Source organism: Poecilia reticulata, linkage group LG10 (genome assembly GCF_000633615.1).
Source record: "Poecilia reticulata strain Guanapo linkage group LG10, Guppy_female_1.0+MT, whole genome shotgun sequence".
Lineage (NCBI taxonomy): Eukaryota > Metazoa > Chordata > Actinopteri > Cyprinodontiformes > Poeciliidae > Poecilia > Poecilia reticulata.
In genome coordinates this window covers 32071384-32083029 of record NC_024340.1, presented here as the reverse complement: position 1 = coordinate 32083029, position 11646 = coordinate 32071384, and the positions used below count along the sequence as shown (strand labels likewise).

At 40.9% G+C, this 11646-nt stretch overlaps 2 protein-coding genes across 3 annotated transcripts in view; both read left to right on the top strand.

Annotated features, from left to right (window-relative positions):
• Positions 1 to 3266, top strand: part of mgat4b (alpha-1,3-mannosyl-glycoprotein 4-beta-N-acetylglucosaminyltransferase B) — a gene marked incomplete at its 5' end in the record, with an annotated part of 29533 nt that extends 26267 nt beyond the window's left edge. The window contains 2 exons of the mRNA XM_017307039.1: positions 222 to 334; positions 1122 to 3266. Coding sequence (XP_017162528.1) covers positions 222 to 334; positions 1122 to 1145 — 137 coding nt within the window. The remainder of the gene's footprint in view (positions 1 to 221; positions 335 to 1121) is intronic.
• Positions 3267 to 5809: 2543 nt separating this feature from the next.
• The window catches only part of canx (calnexin), a 20202-nt gene continuing 14365 nt past the window's right edge, over positions 5810 to 11646 (top strand). Inside the window, exon 1 of one of the 2 annotated variants that reach the window (XM_008421000.1) lies at positions 5810 to 5916. The gene's annotated coding sequence lies outside the window, so the exon portion shown is untranslated. The remainder of the gene's footprint in view (positions 5917 to 11646) is intronic. The other variant, XM_008421001.2, reaches the window with a different exon arrangement.

The following is an 11646-nucleotide window of genomic DNA, read 5'->3' as shown; positions in this document are numbered from 1 at the left end:
AAATCTATAAATATCAGATTAAATCTATAAATATCAGATTAAAATCTATAAATATCAGATTAAATCTATAAATGTTCCTGATGTTCAGCTCATTTATTCACTGAAAGGTTTTTGAGTGTAAATTGATTTTGCTGATTTCAGCTGCAGTTGTGATGGTGAACCTGCTGCAGAAGGTTTTGCTTCTCCAGCTCCTTTGCTAACGCCGCTGCTTCTGTGTCCAGGATCCTTCCAGAACGGGATCGCAGAGGGAGAGGTCGACCCGACCTTCGGGCCCCTGGAGGCCATGCGCCTCACCGTGACGATGGACTCACCTGTCTGGGTGATCCTCAGCGAGGTGAGGCGGCGCTGCTGACCTTCAGCTTTCTGGTTTTGACCTTCAGGAGGGACTTGGGCGTTTTCACTGAGATCATTGACAGTCAGTGTTTCTTTAGCAGGTTAAAACGACCTTCACTGCGTTTCCATCATCGGATAATTTAGCTATTTAACATTTAGAAAATAAATGAATCACACTAATAAAGGAGCTGAAAACAGAACTGAGGAGGTAAAACCTCATTATCTGACATTTATATTGTGGAAAAATGTAACAACATTTTATTTTAATGTTGCCCGCAGATGTTAACTTGTTCAAGGAAGCATAATGGTTAATATTTATTAGAAATAGAAATCAAACTTCTTCAAAAAGCCTGTAATGTTGGATCTTTTCAATAAATCCTGAAATGAAGACTTTATCTCTGAGAACTCAATAATTGTATTTCCATATTTAGTTTTCGGTGTTTTTCTCACCTGGCCGGTGAGACGGACGCCACATGGACGCTACTGCTCTGTCCTCGTTAAGGCAACTCGTTAACAACTCGTTAACAACTCGTTACAAACCAGGGAGTGAACAGCTGAACTGTTTCTCGCAGCCAGCAGTCACTCTGAACTCACCTGGAGGGAAAAGGCTCAACCAAAACCCATTAGCTGCTCAAAGTTAGCACAACTGACAGACATGTTTGGTTTGGGGAGAAGGGGAGGAAGTACCAGCATTCTTACAAAATAAGAGCCCGAAGCTTTATTTTGAAGAGTTATGCTGGGTTTTGTTTTATTTTGTAACTGCTCCTCTTTCTGTCCGGTTCCTGCAGATCTTCATAAAGAAAGCAGAGTGAAGCTCCGCCTCCTCAGCTCACCTGAGCGCAGAGCGGCGCCCCCGTGTGGCCGCCGCGGAGCCGCTCAGCTCAGAGACTGAAACCCTGGGAACAGGCGGCGCCGGCTGGTTTCCACGGCAACGCGGACCATCCAGAGTTCTGTATTTATGTGTACATACGGTAAGATAAATGTGAAAACACTGGAAGTTGGAGCGCCGAGCCGCTTCCGATGATCGATCTGCTGCTTCGACACACTTCCTGTCTGCAGACACACCCCTTCCTGCCGTCACACACCACCTTCACACACACTCACGGGCGCGTGTGGGTGTGTGTCAGCCGCTGCGGGTCCTCCCTCCGTCGGTTAACGAGTTGCCTTAACGAGGACAGAGCAGACTGCGTCCATGTAGCGTCCGTCCTGCTGAGACTACTGAAGGCGTTTGGAGTCCGACCTGAGGCCTTCTCGCCACAGCGCCCCCTGTTTACTGCGCCGCCTGGAAACTTCCTGTTTTCCGTAGAGAGACTGTTTTCCATCCAGACGTTGTCTTCCAGAGAGGGACCAGCCTGCGGGCTCGGAGCAGAGGAAGTTTGGATAAATGGTTCCCGTTCTGTCGTTCCTTCACATCAGCTGTAGGTGCCTTCTGATGTAAATAGTCCCGAAACGCGGGTCGCTCTTCCCGACCACATTTTACTCCCTTTAGTTTGGATCTTAGATGTGGAGGAACAGCAGATTTTCTCTTCTGATCAAAAATGCCAAGAAGTTTTTCTACGCCACGTCACACCGGATCTGCAGCCGTCCTCCATCACAGCAGGACGTCAAAAATGTTTCAACTGTGGATACAAGCATCAACATTAGCATGCTAACCCCATATAGCATGTTCTGTATGGATGACGGCCATTTTTCAAGATGGTTGCCTTTTTTTTTTACTAATATTTGCTATAAAATGTTCCTCATTTCCATGAGTTGGAGGAACTTTGTGTCTCAACAAAACTTTAAAGTGATAAAAAGCAGCAGAATCAGAAACTGAGGATTTTGCTGTTAGCGAGAGACGGACCATTTAACGGTTAGCGTTAGCTTCACTAATTTTTTAAACGTATTGAGCAGTTTAGCGTTAGCATAACTAAGATTCTCCTTTAGTTAGTGGCTAGTGAACCATACATAGCTGAACTGGTTAGCAGTGGATAATAATTCCTGCCAACTTTAGTGCAAATATGTATTCTCCATTAAAATCATGGTGGCCATTTTGAAAAATGTCCACCAGAAAAAGGAAACACAAGATCAAGAAAATATAAATAATTTGTATGGTTGAAAACATTTAGACTTTAATTTGACACCAAACACATTCATCTAATTGGAGACTTTTGTGCAAAACTAAAAATTTATTTTCCATTACAATGGCAGCCATCTTGAAAAATCAAAAACTTACCTATAATTATGATTTCTATGGGTTATGTATGATTTGACTCCAAAAGCATTATACTTTGGCAAACTTAGGGCCACAATATATTTTCCTTGACCACCATGGCGGCCATCTTGAGTGTTTCAGAGACTAGGGCTTTTTTTGGGGCGGAACATTTGTGCCATGTTTGGTTCTTGTATCCGCACGTGAAAGATTTTGCTGAAACGTTAAATCTGCTGGTCGAAACTTCCTGCCGTGACGTTCTGCTTTCATTTCAAAGCTTCTTGCAATAAACCCTGCAGATTCACCACGTCGGGTTGGACGGGTTTCACAAACACTGCAGCAGAAAAGGGTTAGATTAAGATTTTCACAATCATTTTGCTCGTTTGAGCTCCTGAGTAACAACGTTTTCAGTCAGGTTTTTCAGAAAAGCTAAAAACAAGGCGATCCAATCAGTTTAGTGATTTTTCCCATCAGATCCGTTGGACCATTTCGGTAAAGAAAACCAGGAAAAAGACCTCAGGGAACAATTTATCTGGACTTTCCCTCCGCTCAGACGGAGCTCCGGTCTCTCTGCTCAGACTCACTGAACATGACTTGAGTTTTATTTCGTTTCCTCTTTGATGCACTGGATTGCATTACTGTCATCTTGTTTGTGTCTTTTGTACCCTTTAGATAAACTATTTAAATGAGCTTAAACTTCTATCCAATCTGTGGATTGTAATAAAGAGAGAAAATGAAATCATTTCAGCCTCTTTGTCTTTTTTTACAGTGCAGCACATTTTCACATTTTGGCCTTCAACAAATCCAAAATGGCCGCTGATAGGTCATCAGTTTCCGCTCAAAGCTTTGCTAACATGGCTTCATCAGACTGCAAAGATGTAGGACAGAACCCTGGAGCCAGTTAACCTAATAGCATTTTAGCTAATTTTGATATGAAAGCTAAACTTAGCATTCAGTGACAGGATTAAGTTCATATTAGTATTTTAGGTGTCGAAATAAAAACACTCAGCAACATATTTTGTGTATGCTAATAATTTAGCTTCAAACTAGACATTTGACTAGTTTGAAGATTTATCTTGGTAACTAAATATTTGGTTTTAAACTTACATTTATAAATACTAATAAGAAAAAGTAACATTCTCACATTGAAAATGACTTTTTAATCTTAAAACAGGCTAAATAATCAGAATTACTGCTGTTGTTTTTGACAGTGTTTACCAGCGACATCCTGAGGGGAATTTATGTGATTAAAGTTTTGCACTTTTCTGAAAAAAACTTTTTCTAAAAGTTTGTATTTGAAAACTTTTGCTGACTGAAGATTTAAAGTTTGACAGTAACGGCTTTTACTGTTATTAATGCAATAATAAACTGGTTTACATTGGATTACAGTCAAACTGGACATTTAGCTGCTTATGAAAGAGGTCAGTGACTCTAGAACAATTAGAGCAACAGCGACCCCATGCGGCCAGATGTGGAGTTACATCTGGATGATGACGGACGGGGGTCACATGACGGGGGTCACAGGTCACATGACGGGGTCACAGGTCACATGACGGGGTCACAGGTCACATGACGGGGTCGCAGCTCCTTAAAGGATCAGGAAAATCTGGGATGAAACGCCTGAAACTGAGTTCAGATCCAAACCCAAAACAAATGAAGCGCAGCTTTAATCTGACAAACGGACGAATGAACCGGATGTTTATTGTGCTCTACTCCAGAATAAACCAGATTATAATATGACCTCAGAATAACAGAAATACATCACGACCTGTTGCAGCCATGCAGGCTGTTAAATAAAACATGATTAATTTCTATCTGGATGCTCCTGTTCTGCTCCAAACGGAAGTTAAAGTTTGACAAAAGCATAAATCCAGGTTATTAATCCAGATGGCGTCTAGAAAAGTCACCAGGAACACTGATGTCTTATTAATCTGCTCTGTTTAATGATCACGAGTCTCCAGCATCATGACTAACAAAATAAGCTCATTTAAAATGTTAAATACTTTTACTTTATTTGTCTATGTGTGTATTAGATTTTTTGTGGATCAGAACCAACCAGTTCTGATCCAAACTCTGAGATGTGTTATTTTAATTTTTATCTCAGAGTTTCTGTTCCTTCAGCCAACCAAATACTTTTAATTATGCTTGTTTGTTTCTATCGTTTAAATTCATCATAAAAGCATAATAATAATAATAATAATAATAATAATAATAATAATAATAATAATAATAATAATAATAATAATAATAATAATGATAATAATAATGTCACATGAGGTCTAAATATTCTGACAACTGAATTAAAAACAAAAACAAGGACAAATTTTAATTGACTTCATTTTCTTTTGGCATCTAAAACATAAAAACCTGAAATCTTTGGCTGAGAGATACAAAATCTGTTTTTTATTTTATTTCTTAGTGAATGTTGCATTTATGACTCCAAATGTTGGTGGCAGGTCTGGCTGACCTCCAGAACATTTTAAAAATCATTTTAATATAAAATGCCTGGAAGTTATGAGGGAATTAAAAAATAATGCTGATGTGAGAACTGAAGGGATTTTACTACGGGGAGAGAGGAGGGTCATTTTCTGAGGCTTTCTGTGCATATTTGGTCATATTTCATAATATCTGATGGTTCTCCAGTGAGCGGTGGATGAGACACAAAGGGAGATTAAATATGGGCAGGATGAATCAGAGGCATTGACTCATAAATAGGATTGATTGGAATAGATGGGTGATTGATTGAAGATTGAAATGACTTGTTTTGTAAAGTGCCCTGAGTTGACAGGAGCCGTGTCAATAAACTACATTTAACTGAATTATGGTAATCTGAAAAAAGGTCATTTTTGCTCTTGAAACAGAGTTCTTATGTTTTTAATATTTCAAATATAAAAAGACTAAATTAAAAATGATCTTCAACAGTTATTAACCACAACAAATGAAAAAAATTGCTTTTATTTTATTCCAATCTCATAGTTTTACATTATGTGTAGTAAGTCTATCCCAGGCCGCCGTTTATAAAGCGGTAATAAAGACTCATTACCGCTAAAAACAACAGGGATATTGATTTTCGATTAATTATATTTTACCATAAAATCAGTTTCAGTCTCAGCCCAAACCATTTCTCAGGTTTCGAAAGACTTACTACAGCCAATCCGCGCACATTTCCTGTGACCGCTGCGCCAATCATCACCGTCCACGAGGTTCAGTTCTTAGACGGGCTGTTCGACAGAGATTTTCCTGCAACCAATGGGCGGCTGCCATTTGACAGGAAACGTCTGACCCTGGATCCGGCTGGCCAATCAGCGTCCAGCGAAGGCGGAGATTTCCCTGTGATTCTCCCACGTGACCCTCCTCACTAGTTCCCAGGCGGTCACATCTCGGAGCTTGAGGTGAGTAAAGAAAGCGACAAATTAGCTTTTCTACTGGAAAACACAGAAAATGCGGCCTTTTCCGGATAGGAGCGGATTGATTCTGGATGTGAGGCCGGAGGTGGCGCCCTGTCTGCGGGTTCTGGAGGGGGAACATGGAGCGGGGAGTGGGTCGGAGCGGAGTGGCTAGCTGGGGCTAATTAACCGCAGGTGAACCCGGACCGCCTGCTAGCTTGGTCCGCCGGAGGCTTTTTACAGCAAAATACTGTCAGAATGATCCAGAAACGGTTTAATCTCACTGAAAAGCAGCTTTATGAGCCGGGTTGGTGTGTAAATGCAGGCTGGACCGGCCAGAAAGACCGGAGCTGCTCGGCTGGGTGTGCAGCTGCTAGCAGGCTTAAACCGGAGTTTAACTTTAAATAAAAATTAAAACGCTAGAGGCGGCTTTAGGTCGCAGTGAGTTTAAGTCTGTGTAATTTTCTGTTCATTAATATTCACACACAGAAGCCTAAAAGTTGAAAACCACAACAATTTGGTGCAAAATATCATTAGAATAAGTTTAAAATGAAGGCAGCCGGTTTTATGCTCCTCCGTTTACACTGTAAAACTTTATGACCCGTAATAAGGACGTTGCTTCATTTAAATGTCAGGTTAGGATAGTTCTGCTCAACAAACGGCGTTTATTGAGCATTTTAGGTTTTGGTGGTCAAAATGAATGAATGGATGAATTAACTGGTACCAGACATTTTCTAAGCCCAGTTCATCTTACAATTAAACTACAAAACGAAGAAAAATTTTAAAAATAAATGAATAAAATTTGCCCAAAAACCGTGAATCTAACCTGTTTTAAAATGAGGATTATTTTATTGCGATAAATTAAAGAATAAATAAATAAATGGACCTGAAAACCAAATATTGGTCCTAAAATTTACAGTGATTTCTGCAGTTTTTCCAGATATTTGCTTGAAACTTTATTATTATTATTATTATTATTATTATTATTATATTCACCTCCACGTCTCCGGCCCGTCCATCAGAACCATCATCTGACTCCAACTGGGTCACAGGAGGATGGACTTCCTGGTCCATCTCCCAGTTTTCCCAGTTTAACTTTGAGGATTTTTCCAGTTTTTCTTCCGGAATGTTTGTCTCCCAGGAAGTCCGTGTTGGAGGACTTCCTGGTTTCTGACCAATCAGAGAGCAGATGGACACGCCCACTCCCAGTAGATTTCTGATTGGTTCTGGACAAACTGGACCTGGAGGTTCTGTTTCAAACAGCAGAATTTAAATATTTTCTATTTTTGATTCAACATAAAGTTTAAATTCTGGCCTGTTTGCTGCTTTTCCTCTGTCTGGTTCTGGTCCAGCCCGTTTTCCTGCTCTGGTTCTTTTGGGTCAGGTCTTCCTCAGGAAGATGATGCAAGTGTAAAACTGGTTGATGTTTAATCTCTAAACTGTAAATGATAAATATTCAGACCAATTTTTTGCTCATTATCCCAAAAATAAAATATTATAAATCTTTAAAAATGCAAAGTTTTAATAAAACAAACAAAATGTCAGGCTTGGAAACCTAAAACGCTCATAAAGAACAGAGGAGAATGAGTTTTTCTCTTGAGGGGGTCAAACAGGAAAGAGTTTCTCAGTTAGCATTTCCTAAAACTCCGAGTCTCTTCCTGTTGTCGTCCTCGTTTTATTAAAACGTGGCGCCCCCTAACTGCACGGCCTGGAACTGCGTAAGGGGTGGGAAAAGTGCCGTTTCAAGCCCACTTGGGTTAAGTCAAGTAGATGTAAGTAAATAGATCCAACACAGAAAACAGACCAGATGTTTTCTTGAATAAAAGGTTTTATGTCTATTTTGGTCGAATGTTTTTTTGTTTTAGAAAATGTTTTTAACTTAAACTAAACGAGGAAATTCTTCAAAAATCTGATGGGAAAAAACTTCAGTGATATTAAAATCAAACATGGCTGATAAGAAAAAAATACTTTATTATTCCAAACATCTGCGACAGACTGGTGACCTGTCCAGGTGACCCCGCCTCTCGCACGGAACGTTAGCTGGAGAGGCAGCAGCKCCTCCTGACCCCACTGAGGGACAAGGGTGTTAGAAAATGGATGGATGGTTATTCCAAACATTTTCCATGTCAGAAGATCTCATTCTAAAACGTTCATGAGGTTTATGCCATCCTTAATCTGCAGTCACGGCCACATAAAATGATTCCAAGGACCGCAAATGGCCCCCGCGCCACACTTTGGACACCGCTGATTCAGCCGGTTCTGATGATTCTGGTACCTGCTACTGGTCCAGTTTCTGCTGCTGGTCCGGAACCAGTATCTGCTGGTGCTTTACGTCTTGCTGCAGCAGAACAGAGGTGCTGAGCAGAACCAGAAGGAAAGTTAATCTGTCCTTCCTTCCTTCCTCCCTTAGTGGGTCGGGAGGGTTGCTGGTGCCTCTCCAGCCAACGTTCTGGCCTAGAGGCGGGGTCACCTGGACGGGTCACCTGGACAGGTCACCAGTCTGCTGCAGTAGAAGGAAAGTTAAACGAGTGAAACACCGAAAATACGAGGTTTAAATATTAATTTGTAGCTTTAATAAAAACATAAATCAGACGTTTGTTGATATTTTTACCCATAACTGAGAGTATTACCTGAGGTTCTGATGGTTCTTCTGGACCAGACCGGGTCGATGATTACTCAGTTCGTCCTGATGGGTTTGCTGTGCTTTTATTTTGAAGGCAGGTGTGATGAATTAAACGGAAATGTTTACTGGACACGAAAAGCCGTTTTTCTGGATTTCTCCTCTGCCTGCAGCCGCTCTGTTTCTGTTCAAACGGAAACCAGTCAGAACCAGTCGGACCTGCTGGGCGACGCGCTAGCCTCAGCTGTCTGAGCTCTGGATCGGATCAGGACTGGATGAGTTCAGCACCATCAACCGTCAGCAGTGATAAACATCTCAGGACCAGTTAGAGCCAGTAAAACACAGTCGGAACCAGTTTCATTTAATTAGAACCAATTAGACCCAGTCAGAACCCAATTAGAACCAATAAGGACCAACTGGGGCCAGTCAGAAACCAGTTTGGACCAGGTTCTGCTGGCTCTGACATCAGATTAGCAGAGAAGTCCCGCCTCCCTGGCACTCTGGATTGGGATTAGGCCTCTTGATTTATGGGCCAATCAGAGCCGGCGGCTGGAATCTCATTTGGCAGCAGGAAGCCGAGGCGGTTCTGCTTTTACGCCGCCTGAACAGAGCAAGTTGCTACGGTAACCTTCCTCCAGGAGGGAAACCGTGCTCTGACCCGTCTCTGTTCAGGAACCAGAACCTGCAGCGGTTCTGGTTCAGAGCCAGTTCTGAACTGGTCCAAATGGCTCCTCCAGTAGATGATGGATCCATTTCTATAGCAGCATTTAAGTTGCAGGTCAAATTGACTCGTTTTAAAGTCTAAACTTTTTTTTAAAATATATTTGGAAGTATTTTTTTCTGCATGAAACTCTTTCTATTTGTCTTAATAGGTACTCTACATATAAAATGAAAATGTATTAATCTTGCACATTATTAAACCCCCCTGCGTCTACATGTTACATAGATACTGTTTGGGTCGATTTGACCAGTCAAGTTGAAGGGTAAAAAGGTTAAAAAATGTCCAATTCTGTTTGTTTCCTTGCAACTATAAGACATATTTCACCACATACCCACACACCACACTACACACACACACACACATACATGCACGCCTGCATGCACACAACCGCACTTTCTCCCTACTCTCTTTACTAGGAAACTGTGAGAAAGCAGGTGTTCATAAAACTTTGACGGGGACCTTTTCTGTTCTTGTGGTCAAACTCCACCTTCACTGAGTGGACAATCAGTGTGTGTGTGTGTGTGTGTGTGTGTGTGTGGGGGGGGATATAAATACACTCTGCATGACTCATTTATCTTGATTTTAATCAGCGGATCAATTTGACCCGGAAAAGTAAATGTGTCTCAAGTTCAATTATAAAAATCACCCATTGAAAAAAAAAATCAAAATGTAATCTTAAAAAAATGCACCAAAAATATATTTCAATGATAATTATTGTTTTTTTGTATCTAGGTTTTTTTCAGTGGACATAAAAAATTTAAATTACACTTTTTTTTACATAAATTTTTATTACAAATTTTTTTTACATAAATTTTAATTAAAATTTTTTTTACATAAAAAATTTAAATTAATTTTTTTACATAAAAAATTTAAATTAATTTTTTTACATAAAAAATGTAAATTAAAATTTTTATGTAAAAAACAAATTATACAAAAATATGTAAATTATATTTTTATGTCCAAATGAGTACCTTGTCATCATTGATCTTTTATTTGTGAGAAATAAAAAGACATTATTGGACAAATATTGATTGACATGGTAAGTATTGGAGTTAATAATCGGATACAAAAATGTTTCTGAGGGTTTTTTTGGTTTCTGACACTGTTGCATGTTAAACTCTCCCCAGGTCAAATTGACCCACGAACATTATTGCTGTAGCTCAGAAACGAACATAACAGGAGGGTTAAAACCATCTGATGACGTCTAAAGTGTAACTCTGGTAATCTGACTATAAATCTTCCTGTTCATCTATTTTCTGTCAAATTTTTTACATTTTCCTGTAAATGTGTTTAATTCTGCTTCATTTGACCTCAAGCTGCCTCAGTGCTGCCCTCTGTAGGCCGAACAGTTGAATTACCAGATAATAATGAGGCGCCCCCGGTGGCGAAAACATGCCAGAACTGCTGTAGAGCAATCGATGCTGTTGCCATTCAAGTTGCTAAATTTCCATCTTTTTTTGGGCGGGGAGGCGAAAATGTGGCTAAGTTGGCAGAATAGTTTGCTGAACAGCACTTTTATGTATTTTCTGTAAAGTATATTCCTAATTTTTGTTGTTTTTTATAAATATCTTTATCCTACATACCTCCATGCTGCTGTTAAACCTGATTAAAAATATCTAGTTTAAATATTGCTCTGTGGCGTCCTACTTCATTCAGCTTCACCAGATCGACTATAGTAACGGCAAGCTAGCTGTCAAATCACACGGTTTTGATGGCTAACAGCAGAAATTATTCAGGTGTTTCCAAGTAGGGAGGGCTAAATGTTTACCTCACCGCTATATTAAAAACAATCTACTACTGTTGGATTAATGCAGTCCTCAGGCCCCCTGCATGTTCTAGATGGGCCTCTATTCCAGAATGGCTGATCCAAATGACTGCATCACCATCAGGTGCTGCAGACGCCTGTTAATCACCCAGAGATGCCATTCAGGTGTGTAGCAGAAGGGAAACACCTGCAGGACGGGGGGCCTGAGGACTGGAATTGAGAAGCACTGGATGAAAAAATGTTACTGAAACTGACGTTAAAACACAGGATGGAACCCTGAACTTATTTTCTAGAAGCTTTTTAAAGCAGTCACTTGGCCACGCCCCTCTGACTCTTGGCTCCGCCCACTTTCGAATTGGTCGTTCCCCGGGGAACGACCAATTAGGTGGGCTTAGCTTTCCCACCTAATGACTGTAAACACCGGTGTGTGTGTGTGTGTGTGCGCAGTAATCCCACTGGGTGCAATCTTATTAAGGCGGCCTGTCTTGTGGGGCCGGGTGGTCTCCATGGAGACAGACCCCCACCGCTCCTGAGGGGCTGGGTGGTCTCCATGGAGACGGGCCCCCCGCCCTCCTGAGGGGCTGGGTGGTCTCCATGGAGACAGACCCCCACCGCTCCTGAGGGGCTGGG